The 27,184-nt window shown below is 41.4% G+C and overlaps 1 protein-coding gene across 3 annotated transcripts; it reads left to right on the forward strand.

Moving 5' to 3' along the window:
- Positions 1 to 27,184, forward strand: WDR1 (WD repeat domain 1). 3 transcript variants are annotated; one of them, XM_073342499.1, is made up of 15 exons: positions 2 to 231; positions 618 to 739; positions 4,830 to 4,920; positions 9,712 to 9,859; positions 13,504 to 13,684; positions 15,689 to 15,766; positions 16,623 to 16,703; positions 16,808 to 17,041; positions 17,949 to 18,036; positions 19,280 to 19,436; positions 20,253 to 20,340; positions 22,459 to 22,569; positions 23,031 to 23,204; positions 25,496 to 25,640; positions 26,252 to 27,184. In XM_073342499.1, the coding sequence occupies exons 1-15, from the start codon at positions 216 to 218 to the stop codon at positions 26,359 to 26,361; spliced, it is 1,824 nt and encodes a 607-aa protein (XP_073198600.1). In that variant the 5' UTR covers positions 2 to 215; the 3' UTR covers positions 26,362 to 27,184. The 3 variants fall into 3 exon arrangements, with proteins under 3 accessions (XP_073198602.1, XP_073198600.1, XP_073198603.1); XM_073342501.1 differs by lacking the exon at positions 15,689 to 15,766 and having other exon boundaries at positions 1 to 231; XM_073342502.1 differs by lacking the exons at positions 2 to 231; positions 618 to 739 and having other exon boundaries at positions 4,894 to 4,979.

The following is a 27,184-nucleotide window of genomic DNA, read 5'->3' on the forward strand; positions in this document are numbered from 1 at the left end:
GCGCGGGCTCGCGGCGGTGGGGAGCAGCCGCCGCTCCTCGGCGAGCGCGGAGTTGACTATATATGGTCAAAGCAGGGGAGTAGCGGCGAGCTCGGCGGGCGCTTCCTGCTCTGCAGCTTGGGGCTGGGGCGGGAGCAGAGAGAGGCTGGGCCGCCGCCGCCACCTGGGACCCGAGCGCGTCGCCTGCCTCCGGCCGCGGGAACAAACGGGCCAAGATGCCGTTCGAGAGCAGTAAGTGCGGGGGGCCCCCGGCTGCTTCCCGTGCCCCGCAGGGAGCCGCCTTCGCGTGGCTGCCCGCCCCGGCGGCTGGCTTGGGGAGCGGCGCGCCGGGAGCCGCCTGCTCGGGCTCCGGCCGTGCCTGCGCTGCCGCTGCCCCGGGCGGTGCCTGGGTCCGCGCTAGGCTCGCTCGCCGGGGGACCCCCCCCCCCCCACGTTCGCCCCGCGCCGCTCCAGGGTGGCTCGCCCGGGTTGTGCCGGGTGCGGAGCGTCCCGGGCTCTGGGGGCAGCAACAAGTGGCTGTTCAGCCGCAGACCCTGGGGCGGGTTGCCTTGCTTCTGAAAGACGTTGACTGGTGATGCCCCATATCCCCATCTCTCTGTATTTTCTTCTTTTTGTAGAAAAAGTGTTTGCCAGCCTCCCCCAGGTTGAAAGAGGTGTCTCCAAAATTATTGGAGGGGATCCCAAGGGCAACAACTTTCTGTATACCAATGGAAAATGCGTCGTCATCAGAAACGTTGATGTAATGTATTCTACAGTTTTTGTTTGTTTCATGGTGTAGTTCTTTCCTCTGAATTTTTTTTTTGTTTTGTTTCCAGCTGCTTTCCCATATTGGCTTGTTTCTGATACTTTGGGATTTCTATTGAGGTCAGATATGTCTGTGATGAAGAAGGGAGGGTGTATGACTCAGTCCTAAAATTGTGGGCAGGGAGGGGACTACAGAAATCTGTAGAAAATCTCTGCAAAATCTGTGTAGTCTCCTCCCCTCATCCCTTTCTGTAGAATTTAGGATGGGATTGGTATTCCATGTTCTTCTTGGGCCTGTTAATATGGTAATTCAAATATATATATATTATGGGACCTAGGGATCCATTAAAATAGATTTATTAAGTTAATAAATACCCCCACTTGCTGAGCTAAGCTGTGTTCTTGGAGAAAACACAATCTTACAAATCAAATCCAGTGCTGTGTAGCTTACTCTGTTGCATTTGAGAACTCGAAACAGCTCTGAGTTATTGGACTGAAAGTTTATGTAATATCTGCATATTCAAAGCTCTTAGTCTTAATCCTAGGGAACTGCACTACATATGAATGAAATATATAAAACAGGTATGTTCAGTAGGTTGTTTCTTATATGGTGATCATCAGTGAACAATGTGCCATTTAAATGGTAATAATCAGGCTGCAAAGATTGCATTCTATTGAAATGCATGCAAAAGGTGACTTGTAGAGCTGTTGTTTTATTCTGTGGGGCTCCAGATTCAATATAGTCTTTTAAAATGGTAAATGAGACTCCTCACCCTATTCTCCTTCATTTCCCCTTCCGCTTTAATGTAATGTAAACTTTGTTTCTGGGGGGAAAAACCATTACAGGTGGGACGATTATAGATCCTTGAAATTTTCAGCTTTCCATGACAATATGTTTGTCTCTGACAGTGGTTCTCCAGGATTTCTGCTCCCCCTCCCACTTGTTGGGTATATCCAAATCTCTTATCTAGCTGCCAGTGTGCTGAAAGTGCCTTCCATAACATTGAAAATTAGTATTTGGTTCTATTTTTTTTAAACGTTAAGTTTCTTTTTTAAAAAAAAACTTCCTTGGGCTCTAGTTTTAATGTTTCGTCATAGTTGTGGTCCCACATCTTGGCTAAATGACCACAACAGCAAAAATGTCCCAGTCTTCTTGATACCAAAAGATTCAGCTAAGAAGGTAAAATTATGTAGCATGACAGATGCACAGAAATGTATCTGAGCCAGTTGATTTAGTCATAACATTGAAATTAATACCTAAATGTTTCTGTATGCTATAAAAGTAAGAGTAAAAGGGCAGGCAGGGGGCGGGTCTTCTGGTAATTATCAGCTGACTGCAGCCTGTTACAAAATTTGTTCCAATAGTCAGTTTTAATGTCACAAAAGAATGCATCGTAGTCTTTGGTTCAATTTAATAGTATTATTAAATGGAAATAATCCTCTTCCTGGTAAAGGACTATGCCTGTACTACGTATTGACTTAGTCTCTGAAACACTCCCCATCAAAAATAGGGAAGCCTAGACAAATAACTCTACCCCCATGTCTGCACAAACAAGGGACAGACCCTTGGAGAACACTACATTCGACTCCTGTACAATCGAATAACTCTAAGTTCCACCTGGGACTGCTTCATTCTAGCCAATAAACCAGACAGGTCATTCGTGTCTTACAAATCCATTGTCCCAAGTGAAGTACTTGGGAGCTGATGAGGATCGTCTCTTAGCTATGACAAAAGTCCAAAACGTGACTCAGTACATTGACGTCTTGGATGTGTTGGAAAAGCACTGCTAAGGCAAGAGGGATCAGTGATACTTAGAAGACCTGATATATCATGAATATTTTACTTCCATATGGGTGCCTCTTCCTGCAAAGTCTGAGGCAGTTTGAGTTCCAAGCTATTCTAAGCAGCTCTGGTATCCGTGTAAGGGCCACTTTAGCTCAATGAATTCTGGGTTTTTTTGTCTTGTTGAACATGTCCCTGCCTCCTTTTCCTGCTAGCTGGTCCTCTTTTTTTTTTTTTTTTTTTTTTTTTTAAAGAGTTAATGATGGTGTTAGATTCTGTACCTGCCCCTGAATTTCGATTCATTCCATTCCTAATTTTTCTGGTCCTTTCATAACTTCTAATTCTAAACAAATGTTTTGCTCTTCCCTGTTGGGTGAAAGATGCATGCAAATGAGGGAACTGACTGTAATTGGGTGGAAATAGTGCTATTAAATATACAAAGAAAATAAACTGGAAAAAAAGCTAGTTTGTTTGGCACTCAAGCTTTAACAGCAGTAGGCTTTTAAAAAAAAAAAAACAAAAACCCAGAAGCTTAACTGTCTTAAATTCAGTGCCCCTTAAGTCCAGTTTTTATCCACTTAGCTTCAGTGAGCTGTTGTAACTCTGCTATAAAACAGGAGCCACTCATGATGTTGGCAATAGAATGCAGTATACAGAGAGCCTCCTGAACTTATCGGAGATGAAACTACAATAGAGAGGAATAGGAACTTATTTGACCTGTAGGACTGGCATGTTTTGCTTACTTAAATTCAATCACCCAGCAAAATGGAGAGTCGCAGGGAATTGGGTGACTCTTGATAGTGCAATAATTTCTGACTTGCCAGAGCTAGAAGTGCACTCAACCAGTATAAATGTATTCTAGACCAGAAATAGAAAAGCTTACCCTTGCTTGAGAAGCTACATTACATCTCTGAGAGACTTATATTACTGGCAAGAGCAAGACCTTTTCCTGGTAAAAAGCCTGCAAGCTTTCTAATACAGAGTACCTACTCTGTAACGGTCCAGTTTCTCCTGAGCACATGATCGAATCATACTATATTACTTAGTGATTTTTATGATGCAGTCAAACAAATGTTTGTTTATGAATTACAGCATCAAAACAGTTTCACCCACACTTTTTTCCTTTTGACCAAACAACACAAGTCGTTTTGGAGATGAAAGGTGAACTGATTAATTTTTTTGGACTATTCTGCAATTTATTTAGCTGGTATGCTGCACGTGAACAGTCATAACTCTGTGGAATAAATATATGTTATGATATGCAATAACAAATATAGACAAGTACCTCTTGTGTTTTGATGGCACTCTCCTTGATATGGTCTGGATGATAGAGCTCCTCAGTCATCAACACTCATTCATTCACTGTCTCAGTTTTGTGGTTAAACTTTGAGGCATCTGAGCATGTGTTGAATGACCTAAGTGTCTCTTCTGCTATGGAGTTTGAAGACCTCTCCAAAGAGTAGCATAAAAGCTGTAATTGTAATGTCTTGACAGTCAATGATGCGACTGTTTCTGCATCCCAATTTTCCTATTGATCATAGGAAAAACTTTTTCTATATTAGCCCTTCTGTTGAAATCCATTTGGGGAAAGCTGCTTATAAATTAGCTTACCCAAAAGACGGACATTTCAATCCACATTGATTTACTAAGTAATCTCCTGTGCCTGCTGATGCAACTCTTGTAAAATGTCTCTAGTTCTAGCAGTGAAGACTTACAGTATTAATACATCAGAAACTACAGGTGCATATATCCTGCTAAGCAAAGGGCTCTCTAATGTTCTTGTTCTAAGGCTTTATAGGCACATTTTACTGAAGTAACTTTTATACATGCTTAGTACTCTACAAAGTGGAACATTACGTTCTTCTCTCACTTACCCATCGTTCTATGCAGTTCTCTATATTGCTTTTATCTTGATTCCTGTTTTATCTAAGTGCTTTTATCTTGATTCCTGTTCTGGAACCCTTTCTCTCTGCGTTCCAGTGCAACTTAGTTTTTATCAGTCAATGAGTTGCCAACCTCCAGTATTGTATACAGGTATTTTGGGAATTACGCTAATGTGTGATTGGCCAGTAGGGATATTACTTATCACAACTGCAGCCATGTTACACCCTGTATTGTTTGTCACACTAAACAGTAAGTTTCCACTGATCAGCGGCATGTTTTACTTTTTGTTCTCCCTTCCTCTTTAGTATACATGGGATTTAAGTATCTCCAATGTCTCAGTTTTAAAACAGTTTTGATTCTCTTTTGTCTGAAACTCACAATGTCATCTTGTAACTTTTTAATTCTGTTTCATCTGTAGAATCCAGCAATTGCTGATATCTATACTGAGCATGCCCATCAAGTTGTGGTTGCCAAGTATGCTCCCAGTGGATTCTACATAGCTTCTGGAGGTAAAGTATCAGAACGCATTCTGGTATGAGCTATGGGACAGGACTGCTAAAATGCTTAGGTAAAACTTAGTGGCGCAGACTTTAGTTATACAGCTTGATCATATTTAACAAAGCTGTAACAAAAATAAGTATTTTTTTCCTAATCATATGCCATTAATGTTAAACTTGTCTCCCCATGGAGGAGACAGTGTAGTGTATTATTTCTTTTTGAAGTGATACTTCTTAGTTTAAATCCAAAATTTATTTTAATATACTCTACTCTAAACTTAATTTTATGTCTGTGTACAAGTGTATTACCTTATTATAAATGGTCCTTTTAGCTATAGTGAATGCTTTGTATGTGCATCAGCATTAGGAGTGAACTGTGGATTTTTTTAATTTTGGTTTTTGCCCTTTACAAGTTCTCTAAGCTGTAAATATGGTGTCAAATTCTGTCTATAAAATGAAATTCTGCCACTGGTTCTGTGTGGGGGTGTGTGTGTCTTTCTCTCACTCTTGCACACAAAAAGGTCCTCATTTTCCTTGGTGCTGGCCTGATCTCTCAGCACTGTAAACTGAACTGCAGCTTTCACTGCAGCAACTTAGCAGGGAAAGAATGCTGATTCTCAAACTTTTTGTGTAAAGATTCTATGAAAACTTTGAGAATCTACACGAAGCGAGGCCCTTGCTGCATCATCTGGCTTCCTGGCAGAAACTAAAATTTATTTTTGATACTATTGTATAAACAAGGACCCGAATCTACATTAATGCCATGCTCCATTAGAGAATTGATGATTGTCAGATGACAGGACAAAAATGAATAAAGGAAACTTTAAAGATGGTACGTGTTGGAGAATAAATATTAATAAACCATAAGTACTTCAAAAAGATTTTTAAAAGAAAATTACATAACACTTTCATGGTGGCTGTATTGACAAGTAGGAAACTTCTTAACTTGAATTCAGGCACCTAACTTGTCTTCACATTCATTTTTTAAAGAAGTTCCCAACCCGTTTGGTTGAGAATAAAACCTTCCAAATGTGAACACATGCCAAATTGACTTCTGGAGTCTGCAAGATGACGTCTGCTCCAGGCTGGAATCCTGGTTTCAACTAAGTTCCTGAATAGCCACACAGCACTGCGAAGATCTTATGGGCCAGTTTATTGTAGAACCACTCCATGGCTTTGGATCTAGTCTCAGACCTCCAGGTCCTTCACAGAGGTTCTATCAGCTTTTTCGTTAAAGCTGAGCTGTGGACAGGGAGGTTCCATGAAGCCAGGTTCCACAGAACATTGGGTGTGCATATTCTTTGTACATACTCTCTGTAAATAGAAGAGCCACTATGGACCTTCTATGAGAGCGCGCTCTTACAGCCATGTTGAGTGGGGGCACAACTCTGCAATAATCTGAGTGGGACCACCTAAATCCTCTCTGCCATTTTGAAAGATAAAATGGAGAATCTTGAATTTGGGGGAAGTTTCAGTGATTCTTTCCCCCCCCCCCCCCGACCTCTCCATGCATATCCCAAGCTTTGCACATATCTTTTGAGCACAGATCGGTAGGGTGCAGCCTTATAAACTAGTCTGTATCAAAGGCAGGGTTTTCCTGGCGCGCAGTCCATGTGTTTGTCAAACTGGTTCCTTTTAAAATATTGTGTGTGGTGTCTCTCTGCCCCAAACCCAGCACTCTTGGGTTTGTTCTATGCTGATACTTCACTTTGCCCAAGTGCCCATCTACTTTATTCTTGTTAATAGGCAGAGCATTAGAAATATAAAATTCCACTCTGAGGGACTCTGAACAGTAGTGTGTGAGGTCCCCCCTCACTGAGATCAGTGCTGCATTTTTCCTCAATTGTGGTCTGGTCGGAGAAGCTGCTGCTAAGCACAGATCATTATTAACTGAGTCTGCTAGCAGGGGCATCTGAGCCATCATCCATCCTACCACATACTCAAACACTGAGTATCAAAAGTCTTCCCTTAACTTTTTTTTGGGGCATACCCTGTAAGTAACTTGCCACTATACAGAGCACAGATCAAAATTATACATTTAACCCTTAAGTTTGTCACTTTTTTTTTTTGTTTAGGAACAAAACACTTTTTAAAATTTGAAGCAATTGTGCATTAAGTCTTAAATGTCACTGAGAAACAACCATGCCTGCATTTTCTCCCTTGATATTGCTGAGCTGAATTACATAACCCGGGGCACAGAGGCCTGCACGCTTCTTATGCTAGTGTTCCCACCATTGCTAGTATAGCAGTAGAGAAATGATGGGAGGGGCGAGGAGCAATAACAAAATGCTAATGTAGATGTTGTCTTCAAGTGATACTTCAGTGGGCAGGGTACAGGACTTGGACTTGGGAATAATGGGTTTGAATCCAGGTTCAACAACACACTTGTAGGTGTTCTTCAAAAAAACACTTAATCCACCTCGTGCCTCTTTCCCTATATGTAAAATAGGGATAATAAATCCCTACCTAGGGTGTTGTGTGGGGCCAGATACTATATTGAAGAGGACCATATAAATATACAGAACTTTAAATACACAAGCCTGAATTCTGCTGGGTGGAATAGATTAATATGCAAACTTTTTCAAACTGCCTTTTTTAAAGGCCTAATACAAATCTATTTTGTGCATTTTTATATTACAAAAGACTAACGCTGTCTGAATTATAAAATGTTCTACTTGTGACATTCCCCTCTGGTGTTATCTGGACCGGTGATCTGCTAGGTCGCTCCAGTCGTTGACTCTGGGAGCCAGCCTTACTCTGCTCTGCTGTGAGAACCCCACTCCTGGGCTGTTCACTCACAACCTCTGGCATGTAAGCTGCTCCTTGGAGTGTGCAACCTAATGACACTAGCCAATATCACCGGTCCCAGACACATCCCTAGGAACCTTAGTCTTGCAGTCCCCAGTTATGTCCGCTGGACATTGCGAGCTTCTGAGAGTTTGTCAGTTTAACAAAGAAATTGATATGTATCAGGCTTGTTATCCCAAGGAGAGTCTCTGACACTTCAAACCAAATGTACTGCTTCAAGTAGAATAAACAAATTTATTAACTATAAAGATCGATTTTTGAGTGACTATAAATCAGAACAAGTCAGATTTGGTCAAATGAAATAAAAACAAAACGCATTCTCAGCTGATCTTATTAGTACAAACTTAGATACTTCTCACCACAGGCTGGCTGGTTGCTCTTCAGCCAGGCTCTCCCCTTTGATCAGTGCTTCAGTCATTTGGTGTGTGGTGTCTGTAGATGTAGGCGGGAGAGAGAGAGCATGGCAAATGTCTCTCCCTTTTATCAAAAAAATAAAAATGAGGAGTGTGGCACCTTTAGAGACCAAACATTTATTTGGGCATAAGCTTTCATGGGTAAAAAACCCACTTCTTCCATGCATCTGAAGAAATGGATTTTTTACCAACGAAAGCTTATACCCAAATAAATGTATGGTCTTTAAGGTGCCACCAGACTCCTTGCTGTTTCTGTGAATACAGACTAATAAGGCTACCCTTCTGATACTCTCCTTTTTATCATAGCCTTTCTTCCCTCTTGGCATTGCGTATCCCCCACAACCCCCTTCAGAGTCAGGTGAGCATTACCTCATTGCAGTTCCAAATTGACCAAAAGAAGAGGGGTGACTCCCTCAAGAGTCTTAACATTCTTTTGTTACTGCCTAGGCCGACGTCCTTTGTTCCTGTGAGGCTGAGCTGGGTTTGTCCCATACGTGCCCTAATGAGGTGTTAACTGCCTCTCTGTTCTTGGAAAGTTTTTTTTGCCTATGCTTGCTTTAAGCCATGGAGATACATTTTGAGCCTCATAACTATATACATGAAATTATAACCTATAACATTACTGTAACAGTTACTATAACCACCATGCTTAGTGCATCATGAGCCTTCCGAAGACACCCAACATGACAAACTTTACATTGGATACCACACAATCATTTTATAAAGATGAACATGCGGTTGTAGGGTGTTCCCCTGAGATACAGAGCGTCCCAGCTTGTGACTAGCAACACCACAATATTTCCTCTGAATTGAAGCATGTTCCACACCTCTCTAGTATTCTGAAGAGGTGGTAATTGATTCAAGGCAAGCGACAATGCATGCTCAGAATATTAGGCATAAATGAGACCTCTGGTCTAAAAAAGATAGACTTGTATTCCTTGCCTGTCATGACATCACTGTTGTTGAATAATGGAAAAACGGGATTGACTGAGCAGGCCAGGGCTCAGGCTCGCCCATCTGCTTGGAAATGTCTGCAACATGGAAGAGTCTGGTTCTAGAATAGGCCGCCTCAGCCATCTGCAGACTCTCCAACAACTTGAAATTGTCTTTCCTGGATTGTCCATCATCCTCAACTTTGAGGGATCGCCAACGACTGTTGAATACACTTATTTGACCTTTGGGTAGCAATCCAGCTTTTAAACTTCATACATGTGCATTTAAGTTCTGTATGCACAGAGTAGGCCAGGTTATTGTGTTTGTGGTTGGGAGACTTAGAGTCATATTTGCACAAATGCCTGACTCTCATACACACAGCAGATTTGTTCCTACCTCAGACACTCCTGTAATCATCAATTCTGCATGCTGAACTTTGAATATATGATTTTAAAGCTCTCCAATTTTTAATGCTTATTGGATTCAGTTTTATTTAGGAATCTTAGTCTGTATAATGGCATATGATGGTAGGTTTTTAGCACTAGCAATCAGTAAGGCTGAAAATTTTTACTGTGACAGATGGCTGAGACATGTGACTATTTGATACTTGCTGGAACAATGATACTTATGTACTACTGTGTTATGGCAGATGTCTCTGGAAAGCTTAGAATTTGGGATACCACCCAGAAGGAACACCTACTGAAGTATGAATATCAGCCATTTGCAGGAAAAATAAAAGATATTGCGTGGACTGAAGACAGCAAGAGGCTTGCCGCTGTGGGGGAAGGCAGGGAGAAGTGAGTAATTCGCAATCTACTGTAAACTATTGTGTCCTAACAAAACAAAATCAGTGATGGAGAAAGCTCTCAGCTCCTCTAAGAGAAATGTGTGTCGCACTCCTTGTTTAGACTTCTAGATTCGTTGTTTAGTAGCAACATTCTTTACATAGCATTTGACAGCTGCTGAACTGTGTGTAGCTTATTCACTGGAGAAGCACAATGCCATTAAAATAGACCTTTCTAGAGCATACGACCCTTTTTTTTTCTTCCTTAAATGGTAGCAATTCAAGATTAGGGAGACAGGTGGGTGAGATGGTCCAATAAAAGATACTGCCTTCCACGCCATGTCTCGCTAATTCTGGGACCGACATGGTTACGACACTGCATACAATCAATTCAAGATTGACTGTTCTGTTCAGAGGGTGTGGTGGTTTTTTTGTTTTTTGGGGGAGGGGGGTTGTTAAGCAGGGAGAACCGGAGGGATCTTAAAAACTTTAATGTTTTACAAAATGTGTTGTTGGGGAGAGAGAATCACACTTATATTTGCATCTTCCACATGAGCACAACTAGATTTGGGGGGCAGTTAAGTGCAATAAGAACATAATTCACCACCAATTGCCTCTTGTCTGTCAGGCTAGATGTGCCTGTTGTATAGCTTCAATCGGGTACATGTGTACACTTGCTAGTACAAAAGGTTGGCAGACCTGTGAAGATGGGGACCAAATCCAGCAAGAGTGGCCTCCAGGCATAGACCACATACTGTATCTTAAGAAGAAAAGGAGGACTTGTGGCACCTTAGAGACTAACCAATTTATTAGAGCATAAGCTTTCGTGAGCTACAGCTCACTTCTTCAGATGCATATCGTGGAAACTGCAGCAGGCTTTATATATACACAGAGAATATGAAACAATACCTATTCCCACCCCACTGTCCTGCTGGTAATAGCTTATCTAAAGTGATTTCCAGCACAAATCCAGGTTTTCTCACCCTCCACCCCCCCCCACAAATTCACTCTCCTGCTGGTGATAGCCCATCCAAAGTGATAACTCTTTACACAATGTGCATGACAATTAAGCTGGGCTATTTCCTGCATAAATCCAGGTTCTCACATCCCCCCCACCCCCATACACACACAAACTCACTCTCCTGCTGGTAAGTGAGCTGTAGCTCACGAAAGCTTATGCTCTAATAAATTGGTTAGTCTCTAAGGTGCCACAAGTCCTCCTTTTCTTTTTGCGAATACAGACTAACACGGCTGTTACTCTGAAAATGTATCTTAAGACTAATTACTGTTCTGTGCAAGTGGTTGGTACAGTAGCACCTCAGTTATGGACACCTTGGGAATGGAGGTTGTTCGTAACTCTGAAAAAGACGTTACAAACTTCAGCCACTGGGGGCGGGAGGGAGGGGTTGCAACTGCAGGATGGGGAGTTCAGGGTTCTAGGCATGGGTGTGGAGAGGTCAGGACTTCTGCCCTGTGGGAGCATCAGAGCAGGGCATTAGACCCAGAGGGAGCGCTGGGGCTCAGGGCTTCAGCCCTGCAGCTCTGTCCCTGGTCTCTGTCCCATGGGGGGTGCCCCATGGCTCTGCTCCTAGTTTTAGCAGGGAACACATCAGGGGTTTAGCTATGGGGGGAGCGCTGGGGCTGAAGCTGGGAATGGAGCAGTGTGGCTGAAACTACAGTACTCCCCCCTCCCTCTTCTCCTCTGAGTCCCAGTGTTCCTGCAGGGCAGAAGCACCAAATCTCTTTTTTTCCCCCTTTTCTCCTCCTCCCCCCATGCCCCAGGGCAGTACAGCATTTGCTGTATTTTTGTTTTTGTCGCTGCTGCTGCCTGATTGGTGTCCGGTTGACTGGTAAATCTGTAACTCTGGAGTTCATATCTTTGAGATTCTACTGTATATTGACTCCTAACTTAATGCTTTGGGGAGACACCTCCTGCATTAGTTTGTTTGCTAATGTCTCAAGGGTTGGTACTGAAGAAATGTGTATGGTGACTTGCATATCAGCATTCCTATTTTTGTTTCTTTTAAAATGCCCAGAAGTTAGGAAAACTTAGGAAATAATAGAGCAAAGTTATTAAGGTTTCCTAACGAATCGTATTGCATTTCTAGCAAATCTAGCTTCATTTTAGAAACTTGCTGAAATGATGGTCTAGAGCTTGTTTAACTACATTACTCTGGCAATGAGTATTTTTTACTGTTTTAAAAACACAAAAGCTGACAAAGGATTTTTCATGTGTTCTGATAAAACTTGTTTTGTTAATGCATTGTGGTTACAGACTTAACGTTTTGTGGTTTTTTTAAATGCCGCTGAAATAGTAACTGCCAATGCTTTGGTATGCTAAGATTTGTCTTCTCGTCACTCAGTAGTTCGTGTCCCTCTCTCCTGCGGTTCACTGAACTGTCGCTATAAAACATTACAAGAAGTTATTTTGGAGATCTCTAGGTGGTGGTCAGCATAGGTGAAGTACTAATTACTTCACTAACAGCTTGTAGATACCTACAGGACTTTTAAAGCAATAATCAACTGTTCTGTCCTAAATCACGTGGTTAGGGCCCTGCCAAATTCACCATGAAAAACGCATCACAGACCGTGAAATCTGGTCTCTTATGCGCTTTTACCCTATACTATACAGATCTCATGGGGGAGACCAGCATTTCTCAAATTGGGGGACCTGACCCAAAAGGGAGTTTTAGGGGGGTTGCAAGGTTATATGCCGGGGGGGTGCAGTATTGCCATGCTTGCTTCTGCGCTGCCTTCAGAGCTGGTCGGCCAGAGAGCAGTGGCTGGGCACCCAGCACCTCGCTGGTAGCAGCATAGAAGGAAGGGTGGCAATACCATACTATACCACTGTCTGTGCTGTTGCCTTCAGAGCTGGCGGCTGGAGTGCGGTGGCTGCTGACTGAGGGCCCGGCTCTGCAGGCAGCAGCGAAGAAGTAAGGGTGGCCATGCCATACCATGTCCTCCTGTCTTCTGTGCCGCTGCTGGCGGTAGCGTTGCCTTCAGAGTTGGGCAGCTGCTGGCTGGGAGCCCAGCACCCACAGCAGCGCAGAGGTAAGGGTAGCAGTGCTGCAACCACCCCTACAGTGACTTTGCGTTCTCTCCCCCCCCCCCTTCTTTTTGGGTCAGTACCCCTACAATTACACCATTATGTCTGAAATTTCACAAATAGCTAAAATAATTAAATTTACAATATTTAAAATCCTATGACTGTGAAATAGACCAAAATGGATGGTGAATTTGACCCTACATATGATGGACTTGATGCTGCTTTATATTCCAGCCTTCCATACTATCCATTATCTGTTTTGTAGCAATTATCCACCTGGGACATCAACTTGCTCCTCTCAGTAAGCTTTAAGTAGTTGATCCCTTAAAGTGAGATCCAAGGGATATTTTTAATTTAAAAAGCTTTGTATATTTGCTTCTCTGCTTGGTACATGTGGCAGATGTCATCCTCGTCTGAGTTTTTGGACTCTGTCTCCTAGACAAAGGACTTGAATATCCTTTAGGGAACAATGCTGCACTTGCATGAGATTAACTAGATGACCTAATTTCTATTCTCTGCATGCACTCAATGCAGATTACTGATGCTCAAGGAGTTAGCCTTCATGTAATTTTTATTTTATGGACTATGTGTATTGTGTCATCTTTAAATAGATTTGGAGCAGTGTTCCTATGGGATACTGGCTCTTCAGTCGGAGAGATCTCTGGACACAACAAGGTGATCAACAGCGTGGATATAAAACAAACAAGGCCCTATCGTATAGTAACTGGCAGTGATGACAATTGTGGTGCTTTCTTTGAGGGACCGCCATTCAAATTCAAGTTTACAATAAGCGTGAGTCTAACTTACTTTTCTCCTCCTGCACATAAGTTCGGTTATGTCTCTGTGTTAAGTTGTATGGATATATACTAAAAAGTCTTCACAGTTCTCCAGTACACTTAGTTTTTTGTGTTACAGCTCATTGCCATAACAAAATCTTGGTTTCCAGTTTAAAATCTATTTAGCATTGAGTAGCTTTTTAAAACCCATGTTTGAAGATAATTGAAGGTCTCGCTCAAGCTCAGAAAAACAAAATAAATGATGGGTTAGAAAGGAAACTCTAAACTAATTCTTCAAAACCGTATAATTTTAAGTTTAGTGTCATCTCAGATCTGTTTCTGTGCTGGCTTTCATTACCCTTTTGTGGGTTTGTAGGAAGTGTAACTGGAAACAAAATTTTCAGTATCCCATCTTGAGGAGCAGTTTGTTTCCTTCATTTAGTGCAATTTCAAAATATTCTACCATGTTTCTTAACAATACTTTCAGCAGTGCTCAGTTTGGGGGCGGGGGGAGCTGTGGCGGGGGAGGGGTTTGGAATCTCCAAATCTCTTTAAGGGATTTGGATTCTCAATTCTAAACAGGAATTGGGCATCCAAATCCCTTGGGGCAGCTTTGAAAATGTTAGCCTAGATCTCGAAAAATTACTACAGGTTATTAAACTTGAAATTACAAATCTAACGTTCATCCTTTGCTATTACTTTCTATCTGGACAATGAAAATAACAAGTCAGCTTTAATTTCTGGTTTGTGTTGCACTAGTGCAATGTGAAAACTTCCAAATACTGGAATGACTATATCCAAACCATTCATATTATGTATTCCCTTAGGGAGTCTCTTGGCCTTATTACTTGGGGCCTATCTTCTTCTGGGTAGGCCTTGCCACTTGGCGCTGTTGCAGATGAAGGTCCTTACCATACTAGTAGGTCTTCTTGAAAAGTTTAAACCTGGCGATTAATTTTAAGGCAATTGGAAACCTATTGTTTGCATGTGGCTTAAGCTGACTTTAAACCTTAAGTGCTTTTTAGTCCTTTTTCCATTCCAGACTTCGCAAACGAACAGTTTAGAGTGCCACAATCAGTTAAGTGACATTACTGCTGAATATACATTTGAACTTCAGTAGCTACTTTTTATTTTTTGGCTCTCTTGCAGTATGTCTACTGCAAGCGGGGAGGGAAATTCATCAGTGAGTCCGAGAACCGAGGTCAGCTAACGCTGGCTTGTGCTACGGAGCTGAAAACAGCAGTGTAGATATTCCCACTCTGGCTGGAGCCTGGACTCAGACCTGTCAAGGTGGTGGAAGAGTCTCCAAGTCTGAGTGGAAACATCTGCCTTGCTGACCCAGACTCTGAGACTCTCTGCCAGGGTTGTTAGATTTTTTGTAGTGTGAACAATCCTCTTGGAGAACAAATTCCTGAAGGTTTAAATGATCACTAATAGTGGCTAGATTTGTGTATGGGCAACTCGGCCTCAGACCGTTCAGCTTTCAGTAACAGCTTCTTTAGCAAAATCCAAATCAGTGAGTATTATAAGCATTGGGCATAAAACTGATGCATTTTTCTGATTATTATGGGTGGAATTCAGCTCACCTGCAGAAGCCTGATTCCTAAGGCTTTATACATATGAAGTGACCAGATGTGGGGGGGTGGAGACAAAATAGCAATCCTGAATGGGATGGGGGCTGTCGTTCAGCCTTCTTCCCTCCTAACCAAAGCCATGGTGATTACTTCTAATCGGATTTGTATGCTGCATTAAAGTTATTTGAACTGCAGAACCATGGATCCTGTGGTTGCTCTTGACCTATCTCTGTCACCCTCCATGCTTACCTGTGCTAGACGGTGCAGAAGTTTCCACTGTCGGCCTCTTCCTCACAGCCAGTCTGTGGCTTGAGTAGGGCGGAGAGTCTCTTGCTTGAAAATTTCACTGTAAATGAATGGGTCTCATGGGGATCAAGTAACTTATATGAGATGTCTTTAAAAAGCGCTTCTGTTTTTGGCTGGGTGCTAATTGCTGTCTCCTGCAGGACCACAGCCGTTTTGTTAACTGTGTGAGGTTCTCTCCTGATGGGAACAGATTTGCTACATCTAGTGCAGATGGCCAGGTAAAAATGAGCTGCCACCTTGATATTCACGTGTGGGGGAGGGGAATAATTGTGAGTTACAATCTTTGAGGGGGATGGGGTTTTGGGGAGCAGTTCCACAACCTACATACTGATTCTTTTTACTGTGAGAAAACAGACTTAAGAACTGTCATTATCCTCCCATGATACTGCTGCAGCAGCAGCTGTTCTACAAAAACCTGATGCTGCTCCTATCAGACTGCACCGGTTTATCTCTCTTCCTGCTGCACCTCCCCAACGCAGGTTACCTATCTGCTGGGGGGATGATACCCCTGCCTACAGCTTTTAGCGGCAAGGCTTTCTTCAGACTCAAAGGAAAATATCCCCAAATTCACTATGGAAAGGCTTGATCTTGTACCACCACGTAGCCGTGCTGGTGCTTCCACTGCTAGACTCCTTGCACTGGCTGAGAAGGTGGGTGCGGTATAAATGGCTAGGTAAGAGCCTACCTCTATACATTTTTATCAGCTTAGGAGGTTGAGAATTACAACAGCACTGTTGCCATGGATAGCTCCCTGCATATGGGCAGATTCCAATGACTAGCAGGGAGCTGCAGCTATCACAGTAGGAGCCATAAGCATAATACTTTCCAATATTTCAGATGTCAGAATTCCTGCATGGAACAGCTTGCTGCTTTTATTTAGAATGCCTGAACATCCTCTGGTACCTTAAATATTTAATATACAAGTATGCATTTGTCTTGAAGACTTAACTTTTATGCCTGCAGCAAAGAGTTAGCTGTATATATAATACATTTTGGAGATTGTATATGTGCAAGCCTTCCTCTAATTGTCTGTCACTTTGTATAATATGCTTATGTGATTAATTTTTTTTAAAGATTTTTGTCTATGATGGGAAGACTGGAGAGAAAGTTTGTGCTCTGGGTGGAAATAAGGCTCATGATGGAGGCATTTATGCTGTAAGTATTTTTTTGTGTTTCATAACTGCAGCACAATAAATATCTTATACTGTTGTTGCTGGAAAGTGCACTCGGTATACTAAGGCAGGTACTTGTTTTTACAGATTAGCTGGAGCCCTGATAGCAGTCACTTGCTTTCTGCTTCTGGAGACAAAACTGCTAAAATCTGGGATGTTGGTGCTAACTCTCTTGTCAGTACGTTTAACATGGGATCAGATGTTCTGGATCAGCAGTTGGGTTGCTTGTGGCAGAAGGACCACTTACTGAGCCTCTCCCTCTCTGGTTACATTAACTATTTGGATAAGAATAACCCAAATAAGCCTCTACGTGTCATAAAGGTATGGTGACCTTGATCACACTGCAGCAGACACCTTCTGCTGCACATAGTTTGGTTTTAGCAATAATCTGTTTGGGAATAGTAACTGTTCCATTAAAATGTGGCTGTAAAGAATCTCTTTGAACCGTCAAGCTTGGATATTGCTGAGCGTATCACTGACTAACACCTGAGTCATAACAGTCAAATATAGTAGTTATACTTTGTGCAAATGTGTAGGTGAGTAATGGTCTTAATTATGCTAATAAAATAGCTTACTTCCACACTAGTTTTTAAACATGCTTAAAATTACACTAAAAGAATCCTGAGTTAGAATACCACCCATGGGCATCTTATTTCATCGTCCTGCAAGTGCTAACTGTTATGAACATGGAGATATGGTTCATTATGTCATCAAGCTCTAATATTAGGAATTATTTGGCAGGGTGACAAAGCAATCCCATGGGAGCTTACATTTTACATGAACTAGAAACCTGTGTCCTAGATTTCTTTTTTTTTTAACTATTGTTGCTGTAGTTCTGGCAACCAGTATGTGTAGGTGACCATATTTGACCATCTTGTAAACACTGAACTTGCTTATGATGGAACATAACACATATGCGTGGAAAGGGTCCTAAAGAGATCTCTGTCCACAAATAAGTGTATACCTATTCATATTACAGAATATTTAATTCTTCAGAATTTGTATGAAAATGTCAGTACTGTAACATAACACTTTTTTTAATGTATTGATTCCTTGAAACAGACCTAGACAGCTAGTCATTTGAACTTTGAGATTGAACAAAGACCAAAACCAAGATGTGATGTTACTTTCTAAATCTTACCGGTTACACTTTGTGAATAGATTGCTTTTTTTTTTTTAGTTTGAATAACTGAGAAATGAATTGCCCACTAATTATATTCTCTCACAGGGTCATAGTAAATCAGTTCAGTGTCTGACCGTGCATAAAAATGGTGGAAAATCCTATATTTACTCTGGAAGTCATGATGGACACATTAATATCCTTTCTGGTGATCAAATGGTGTTGTTATAGTCCCACTTCTCTTTAAGATGGGTATGCTACTTTCTAGGAACTTTTTAAATCACTTTACTGAAGACAAGATAACTTCCTCTGACATTCCTGAATAAAATTGTATTGCTGAACCAAATTCCTGCTAACTTGTACTATACATGGCACTTACCTGTAATCTTTACCATTCTCTTAATAACTTGCTTTCCTGATACCACAATAGTCTTACCTGAATCCCTATTAACATTAATAAGAACAGCCATACTGAGTCAGACCAAAGGTCCATCCAGCTCAGTATCCTGTCTTCAATAGTGGCCAATGCCAGGTGCTTCAGAGGGAATGAACAGAAGAGGTAATCCAGTCATCCCTAAACTGAAAGGATTATGAACTCCTTGTTGCTCTGCCTCTGGGCTTATATACTAATAAGCATAGCTTTCTGCATTGTTCTCAGAGCTGCAAGTTTCTCACCACCTTATCATGGCCTTAATTTTTATCCTCATGGGTGGGTGACAGTCTTACCATTACTGTTCCTTATCTAGCCAGTGTCTCAAGCATAATCAGGTCCCCAACCCCCAGAGAATTTGCACATTTATTAATTATATAATAATCCCAGTTCCCACTGGTCTGTGGAGCAATAAACATGGAATGCGATCTAGGGTGTGGGTCAGGGTGTGGTTAGTGGGTCAGCCTGCGAGAGTTTTTGGTTTTGTTTTTTGTAGAGCAGAACGCCATTAGCTTTTTCTGTAACAGGCAAATGTGAGTTTATACAATTTTTTTTATATATTCCCTTAAACAACATGTGATGTATAATACATTTACGCTCCTTGTGAACATAATGCACACAGTAACTGCATTATCTTTTGGCAAATATATGAAGCAAACTTGAAGGCTTGCTGAGGAAGAAGCCTTCATGGTGATAACATGTCAGATTGACTAGTCCCTTGTGTAAAAAACACTCATTTTACTTTTCCTATCCGTATCCCTCTTGGCAAGTGTTGCTTAGGCATTGAGACCTAACACTAAATGATTTGTTGTTTGCCAATACTTTTTTACTGTTCTAAAATGGTTATTCAAATAATATTTTATTTAATTCCTTTATGGAATACTTGAGTCAGTGTTCATTTTCATTATGTGGAATTGGGAGTTGGAACTCCTAGTTTTTTCTGCAAGCCTTTTTCCTCCCCTTCCCCCCCCCCACTCCTAAGAAAAACTTTCTTAATTCTACTTTGCACATTATTGGGATTCCGAAACTGGGGAGAATGATGACTTTTCTGGAAAAGGACATACAAACCAGGTTTCTAGAATGGCTGTGGATGAATTGGATCAGCTGGTCAGTTGCAGTATGGATGACACTGTGCGTTATACTAGCCTAACCAAGAGAGACTACAGGTTAGTGAGGCTACCATATTTGGTCGTGTTTGAATGTATTGGGTTGTGTTTTTTGTGTTGCATCAAGAGAATTTCACTGGTACAGTGTGGAATGCTGACTAGCTTAATCATACAACTTGAGAAAATTTTTCAAGTTACCATGAAAATCCTAGAAATGCTTGCAATACCCAACTTGCTTTATCTGTGAAACAATAGTCATTTAAATTTTTTTCTTCTACCTACATAAGACTAATTTAGTATTTTCTGATTTTATTTTTATTTTTTAGGCAGCCAGATATATCTGTCTTGTATTGCATGACTTTTGTAGGGTTTTGTCTTCACTAGATAGGATATAGATATATCAGAGAGAGAGCGTGCTTCAGCTCTTACAGTGTACTATATAAAGCCACGTATCAGAGGAAAACAAGCTCTAAGATTCTTTTTGGAAACCATTCTTTCCCCTGGGGTTACGCCAATCCTGCCTCCTCAGGAGATGAGTCCTTTTAGGATTACCCAGTCTATCTCTATCTCTCTGAAGTAAAATTAAGATGAATTAAGGTCACTTTTTAATTCTGAATCGGAGTATCCCCATGAGAATTTAATGTGGGTAAAGTAATCCACTTTAAAAATTTTAAAACAGGTTAATTTTCTCAAGTGTCCCCATGTAGATAAGCCCTAAGACTGGAATCCAGCTGTAGATCGTGATTGTGAATCTGCATATTGCAGACCTATTTCATGGTAACTTTTCAAGGATCTCTCAATGGCTGACTATTGAATTGAGACTTGTACATGAATAAAATAAAGACACGGAAAAGCAATTTGTATTTTTCTTTTCAGTGGCCAGGATGTTGTAAAAATGGATGTCCAACCAAAATGTTTAGCTGTTGGTCCTGGTGGATATACAGTAGTTATATGCATTGGACAAGTAAGTATCAGGATAATATCTGGGTCTGTCTACACAGCAACTAGACCCCCACAGCTGGCCTGGGCCAGCCAACTACGGCTTGTGGGGCTCGGGCTGCAGAGCTGTTTCACTGCTGTAAGGACCTCTAAGCCCTGTGAGCCCAAGTCAACTGGTATGGGCCAGCTGCAGGGGTCTGGTTGTGTAGACATGCCTTGTGTAACCTATACAGTATTTAATGCTCTGAGTATGTCATTGGTACACTAAGAAATTTCTAAAACTTATTTCAGTGGGGGATTCTATGTTGGTAGAGGCAGCTGTCAATGTGGATCAGCTGTTAATGTTAGCCCATGGTAGCACTTACATAGCACCTTACTATTTTTAAATTCTGTACAAACATAACTAAATCAAAGAATCTGCTGGTGTAAGACTTGTCTAAATACAGTGTTGGCACTGATTATTTTTTTTAATCAGTTTGTTGTCTATTTTAAATTGGTGCAGACCTCTAGTGTGGATGCATTACACCAGTATCAAGGTATACCTGCATCCATGCTATGGGGTTGCATCAAACTTTAAAACTGGTAGAAAAGCGAAGTTTGTTAAATCCAGTGCCTGAATTGTATGTAGCCATATGCCTCTAATGAGGTCACTGGATTTAGTGGCCTAAAAAGGCTGAGTCAACATGAAAATCTACCTGAAATTTGAATCCAGTGTTGATTACAGCAGTGTTGGTTTCTTCTTTAATTTGTTTTTCTCCTTTTGGTGGGTGTGTGTGAACACTTTAAATATGGAAGGTAGCTTTTTCTGTTAATGAGCAGGAGCAAATACATATCTAACCTTCTAGCTCATACAGTGATTATACAGATGTAAAACCAAAATCCCAATAGATACTTAACATCTTTAAATAAAATAAAAAAAAAATTGGAAGGGAGATTATTGCTAATATAAGAAACACAAAATCATTAGTCGCTGATAACTATATTGGATATGGTCAGTATAACAGTTTTAGGACCTTGGTCAGTAGTAAAAATATAGAAGCAGGGACTAGTTCTCCTCTTAGTCTCTTGCTTAAACATTTGTTACTTTTGGCAGGCTAGTCCACTTATGCTGTTATATCAATCTTTGGTGTACAGCTTGCTTATCACCTGGCACCATAGATATGGATCTCTTGGCTATTGTTGGAGCACACTCTACGATAGTTGGAGGATTACTCAAGCTCCTCAGCATGATTCAAATGAAGCAGAACCAAAGATCCTTGTTTCTTCAGGGATGTGTCTGTTTAAAACCGCACTTACATTAATGGGTATCAAAGGCCACGGAAGGCTGAGCCTCCCCAAACAGCCTTGCATGGCCCCACGCACACTCAGCCCCCAGACCTCTTCCTGCTTCCTGGTGCTGTGTTGTGGGGGGCTCTTCCCCTGCGGCTGGGACTAATGGAGGGCCAGCCTGTGCTCCGGGGGGCGGCAAGTTGGGGGAGGGAGGGCCTCTGGGCTCTGACAGGAGGGGCGGGGCCTCAGGCAAAAAGGGTGAGCTGGCCACTTGCTTCCCCAAGCCCAGGGTTCACCAGCCACCCATACTTACATTCCTTTGCAATGCTTTTGACTAAAAAGGATGTTGGTTGGACTTTCATGATCTCAACTGTGTCATCCAAATTACTTGTTTTTAGTTATGATTTGCCTCTAATGGGAAACTGTAACTGGACAGCAAAATGACCCTTTGCACATGATATTAACAGCCTGTACTTTGTAACTCAGTCATCCCAACAAAAGATAGTAGGCATTGCTTGAAATGCTTGAGTTCTTCATGCCCCTCTTTTGTTGTGACTAAATGAACTTCAGCTAACTGTATGCAAGAGCATGTCCTGACTGCTTGCAGTTAGTAGATTGAAGGCGGTCTGCAGCAGTACCTGCATCCCTGTCAAATGCTCATAGGAGGAAAAAGCTTGGTCGCAAGGTATAGGTGTTTTATACACTTCTAATCTGTATAGATGAGAATGAATCTCAATACTCTTTTGAACCAATGAAGTAGTAACTCCTATTGTGGCTGACGAGCAGAGTGCACTAGTATGTATGGCGAGACACTATAGCCTGTCAAGCATTTTGAACCTAATGGTCTCTATGGTACATTGCTCTACATTTATAGATCATCTTGATGAAGAATAAGAAGAAATGTTTTGCAGTTGATGACCCTGGCTATGAACCAGAAGTGGTGGCCATTCACCCAGGAGGTGGTACCGCTGCAGTGGGAGGCCTGGTAAGGATACACTCTTGTGAACACTGGAACAGTATTCCATGGTTGTGGGGTTTTTAGTTATGCTTGTTCTTTAAACATCACTCAGCTATTGCTGCACCAAGATATCAAAGTTGGCAGTATACGAATATTGTTGCTTTTAATTTAAAGTTGTGCTGTTGGGCTTTTTGTTAAACTGCTATCTTCTGGCCTCCTTCCATTAGATTCTCCCACTTTTGTGGTTAGTATACATTCCCCAACATATTCTCCCTAGTTAGTTATCAAGTAAGCTTTTTCTCAAAACTCTCCGCCCATGTCTTAAAGCAGTAGCATGTTTTTAATTTGACGACATGTGGCCAATATACCCTAAAAATACTGACTGTATCTCTCAAAGGGAGAAATACCTATAATTGCATATGATCCTCTAACTTAATAACCTTCCTGATTTTTGTTGTAAAGCTTTGATTTTCATTATTAACTTGCAGGATGGGAATGTCCATCTATATTCAATCCAAGGAACCTCTCTGAAAATCGATGAGAAGACCTTGCAAGCTAAAGGTCCTGTGACTGACCTGGCATATTCTCACGATGGTGCCTTTCTTGCAGTTTGTGATGCAAACAAAGTTGTCACTGTCTTTAGTGTTGCTGATGGCTATGCGGTAAGAATTGCTGTATCTGACTTATGATTTCCAACAAAAGTATTTATTAGTCCTAAAACTGTGTGTAGAAGTAAAGGCACAGCCAGGTGTGACTTAGTCTGTACTGGGGGTAAAAAGTCAAATGCCACTAATGCCTACTTGTGTGTAATTCTGTAGTATCTCCTGTTGAGATGATTTTCACAACAGCCAGTTTTGAAGTCTCAAACAAAAATTATGACCTTGGGTCAGGGGAAGGAAAGAGCAGCATAGGTTGGTTACTAGAAAAAAGATACTAACTTCATCCAAATTAGAGAACGAGAAAAATAGAGAAAACAAGTTCTTTCCAATCAGAGGTGCCTTTTAAAAATCACTTGGCAGGGTGTGACCTGCAAGGGGGAGGGGCAATCTGATCTGTGGTAGGCTTGCTGCTATTCAACATAAACTATCTAGGGTCTCGCAAGTTCCTTATTTGACCTGCATTGTAGTGTGTCTGTAATGGAAACCTCAATCACAACCAACGCACAGTGACCTTGAACAAGTCTTTCCCTATCCATCAGTGTGCATGTCAGCAAAGATTTCCATAACTTCTGGAAACTGGGTTGGCCTGAGGGAGTAAGTAGTCTGATTAGACTGCAATCTGTGCAGAACTGTAAGATGCACTTTCTAATAAAACTTGTTAGCCACAGTGCTTAACTCTGTGTGAAGGCCATGCACTGAAATGGGCAGAAGAGGAATTGGGGATAATCCATATGCTCTCTTTAAAAAAAGAAAGCAAGGACTGAGAATGAAGCCTTTAAATTAGCTGGACTGAAATGGCACTGAAATGGAATGTCGAGGAGGTGGGGACGGGGGGGCTGTTCCTTCTTCCATGCTATTGTCTTGCACTCTTGGCTCTGAGCAGAACTAAAAAGGTTTCTCTTCTCAAAAGATGAAGTGGGTCAAGGTTACTTTTTAAAAAAAATCAGACCAGCTTATATTGGTGGAAAGACAACCGTTCAAGCTTACACAGAACTCTTCTTCACATCTGGGAAAGATGCACAGACCTGGTCTACACTAGAAAATTGTCAGCTTAACTGTGTTACTCAGGGGTGTGAAAAATCCACATCCCCGAGCGACATAATATGAGCTATCCCCTGGCCAGCACTAGGCTGACTGAAGAATTCTTCCCTTGACCTAGCTGCTGCCTCTTGGGGAGGTGAATTACCTATACTAACAGGAGAACTCCTCCCACCAGCCTAAGTAGTGGCTACACTGAAGTACTACAGTGGTGTAGCTGTGGTGCTGTACCATCTTAAGTGTAGGCATACCCTGTGTCACAGTTAATTCCTTATCTGTTCCACTTATGTATTTAACCCACATTCAAGAGACCACCTAAGGTGACCATGGGTAGTTAACACCTCTGTTGTTGTAGGACAGAGGGTTAGTGGGTTACAGATAATTGTAATGAGCCATACATCCAGTGTCTGTATTAAACTCTGCTGGACACCAAGGATCAGTCCTAAGTTCCCAGGCTCATCTTTTGGAGGTGTTGTATAGGTTCCCTTTGAAGACAAGGGCTGCGAGGTCCGATATGGAGTGATCATTTTTGTGAGAAATGCTTGCCCACGGTTATGTTTTTTTTCCTTTCTATCATTTTTTCTGTCTGAGCTCAATTGAGAGCGTAGTGTCTTTTTCACTCACTCAGTTGTTGGGGCACTTAGTGGACTGGATGAGGTACGCCACATGTGGAGAACCTGGGGATCTAGAAAGTTGTAGAAGTCTTGCATCTGTTGTGGCAGAGGCTGGTGCCACTTTGATTTGGGGTGCTCTGGTCAGTGGGGGGTGTTTGGGAAAGATTTCATTCAGGATGTGGTCACCATCAAGTATAGGTTGTTTCTCAAAACACCTACTGTACAGCTGCTTTCAAAGGCTTCAATCAACCCCTTCTGTGCTACAGCTGAGGCTGAGCAGGACATTTTGAGAGTTCTAGGATCTCCAATTTGTTTTTGCTGAAAACTTGAACATCCAGTCCTACCATTTTTGATCCATTTTGGTTTGAATTCTGTTGGCTCCTTTCAGATGTTTATAGAAATAACATAAAATGGACATTTTAAATGACTCCCATGACAGACTTGTGCAATAACCATGCTTTTCAAATGTAAAAGGCACTTAGCTTAGAATTTTACTGTGTACCTGGGGTATACAGATATATTAACTTTTTCTAGCAACATATTAAAATTTGTTGCCTGTTAATGAGGGACAATGTCACAGGTAAAAGAATAGCTACCTGAAGTCTGTAAAATAACACCATTTTCCCAATAACTCCACAATAGGAACATAACATCTTCTATGGACACCATGCAAAAATTGTTTGCCTTGCCTGGTCTCCAGACAATGAGCATTTTGCCTCTGGGGGCATGGACATGATGGTTTATGTTTGGACCTTAAGTGACCCAGAGACCAGAGTCAAGATACCAGGTACGTTGTGCACCTCTTCTTTGCTAGAAAGGTTTAGTTTTGAGAATTACTCGTCTCTCTCGAAATATGGACAGTGCTTTCTCTGTCAGAACTACACTAGCAATTCTCCTCCTCCTAGATAGGGGTGGAGACATCTAGTCTACCCTCTGTAATGTAATTTTAACATTCTAAATGTTACGGATCAAGACGGCCACTCACTAAGTGCACTTTGCAGGCAACTGCATTTTACAAGTACTTTGTGCACTACAGTTGGAAAAAGAACTAGATAAGTTCATGGAGGATAGATCCATCAATCGCAATTAGCTAGGATGGACAGGGATGGTGTCCCTTGCCTCTGTTTGGCAGAAGCTGGGAATGGGCGACAGGGGATGGATCACTTGGTGATTACCTGTTCTGTTCATTCCCTCTGGGGCACCTGACATTGACCACTGTCGGAAGACAGGATACTGGGTTAGAGGGACCTTTGGTCTGACCCGGTATGGCCGTTCTTATGTTCTAATTCAAATTTTTTTCAAAATAAAAATATTGTCCTAAGATGACTGTGATAACCTATCAATTCTTAATATTAAATTGTGAGTTTTTAAAAAATTCATCTCCTTCCATCTGTACAGACGCTCATAGACTACATCATGTAAGCAGCTTGGCATGGCTGGATGAACATACCCTGGTAACAACATCCCATGATGCTTCTGTCAAAGAATGGTCTATCTCCTACAAGTGAACAGTCCTACTTGGAAGGACCTCATCAGGGACTAGAACTACTGCAGTGGAACATAGCATTTCTCTTTAAAAGAAAAAAAAATTCTAATGGCCTATGGGTCTTCTATCATATCCTCATATCTTTACAGGGTGTTCATATCTGTAATTAAATGTACTTTGAAAGCTTTAGCCAGTAACAGTTTGCACATGAAAAGCACTTAAATTATGTCTGGAACTTAACCTTTGTGCTGAACATTCCAGAGGCAACAGCCGAACAAGTTGGCATGAAAAATTTAAACATGATCAGTTATTTTCTACCAGAGTCCTTGTGAGATTGTACAGCATGAGAGAAATACTTCTCATTTTTTCTAATTGCAGAACATTTCTGTACTAATGGTCATAGTAAGAATATTTAGTTGTGATTCAAAACAAATCAAGCTGTGTGCAGCTACTGTATATTATGTTGCTTGTCTGTACTGCACCAAACTGTTGCCTCAGATTTCCTCCTCCACATAATGAAATGGGGTACACACATAATAAACTCTATGTATTTCCTGTCAAAGTTTTGTGGTTATTTTAGGATGGAAATATGGGATTTTAAATGTACTTACTGTTGTCGGTTTAATGTTTACAAATAACTCTATTGGCATTTTCTCACTCCAGAAACATCGTTGTTACCTTATGAACAACTGAGGAATGTCTGGTCATTTCAGTGTCAGGGGAGAACCTTAGCTTCTGTTGAAAGATAAATTTGTTTCCTTTTGAGAAGAATTAAGTTGATGTAAACAAATTTGCAGTAATTATAACACCTGTTTCAGTACAGGAATTAAACAAAGTGAATCATT

This window comes from Lepidochelys kempii, chromosome 4 (assembly GCF_965140285.1).
Source record: "Lepidochelys kempii isolate rLepKem1 chromosome 4, rLepKem1.hap1, whole genome shotgun sequence".
Classification (NCBI taxonomy): domain Eukaryota; kingdom Metazoa; phylum Chordata; order Testudines; family Cheloniidae; genus Lepidochelys; species Lepidochelys kempii.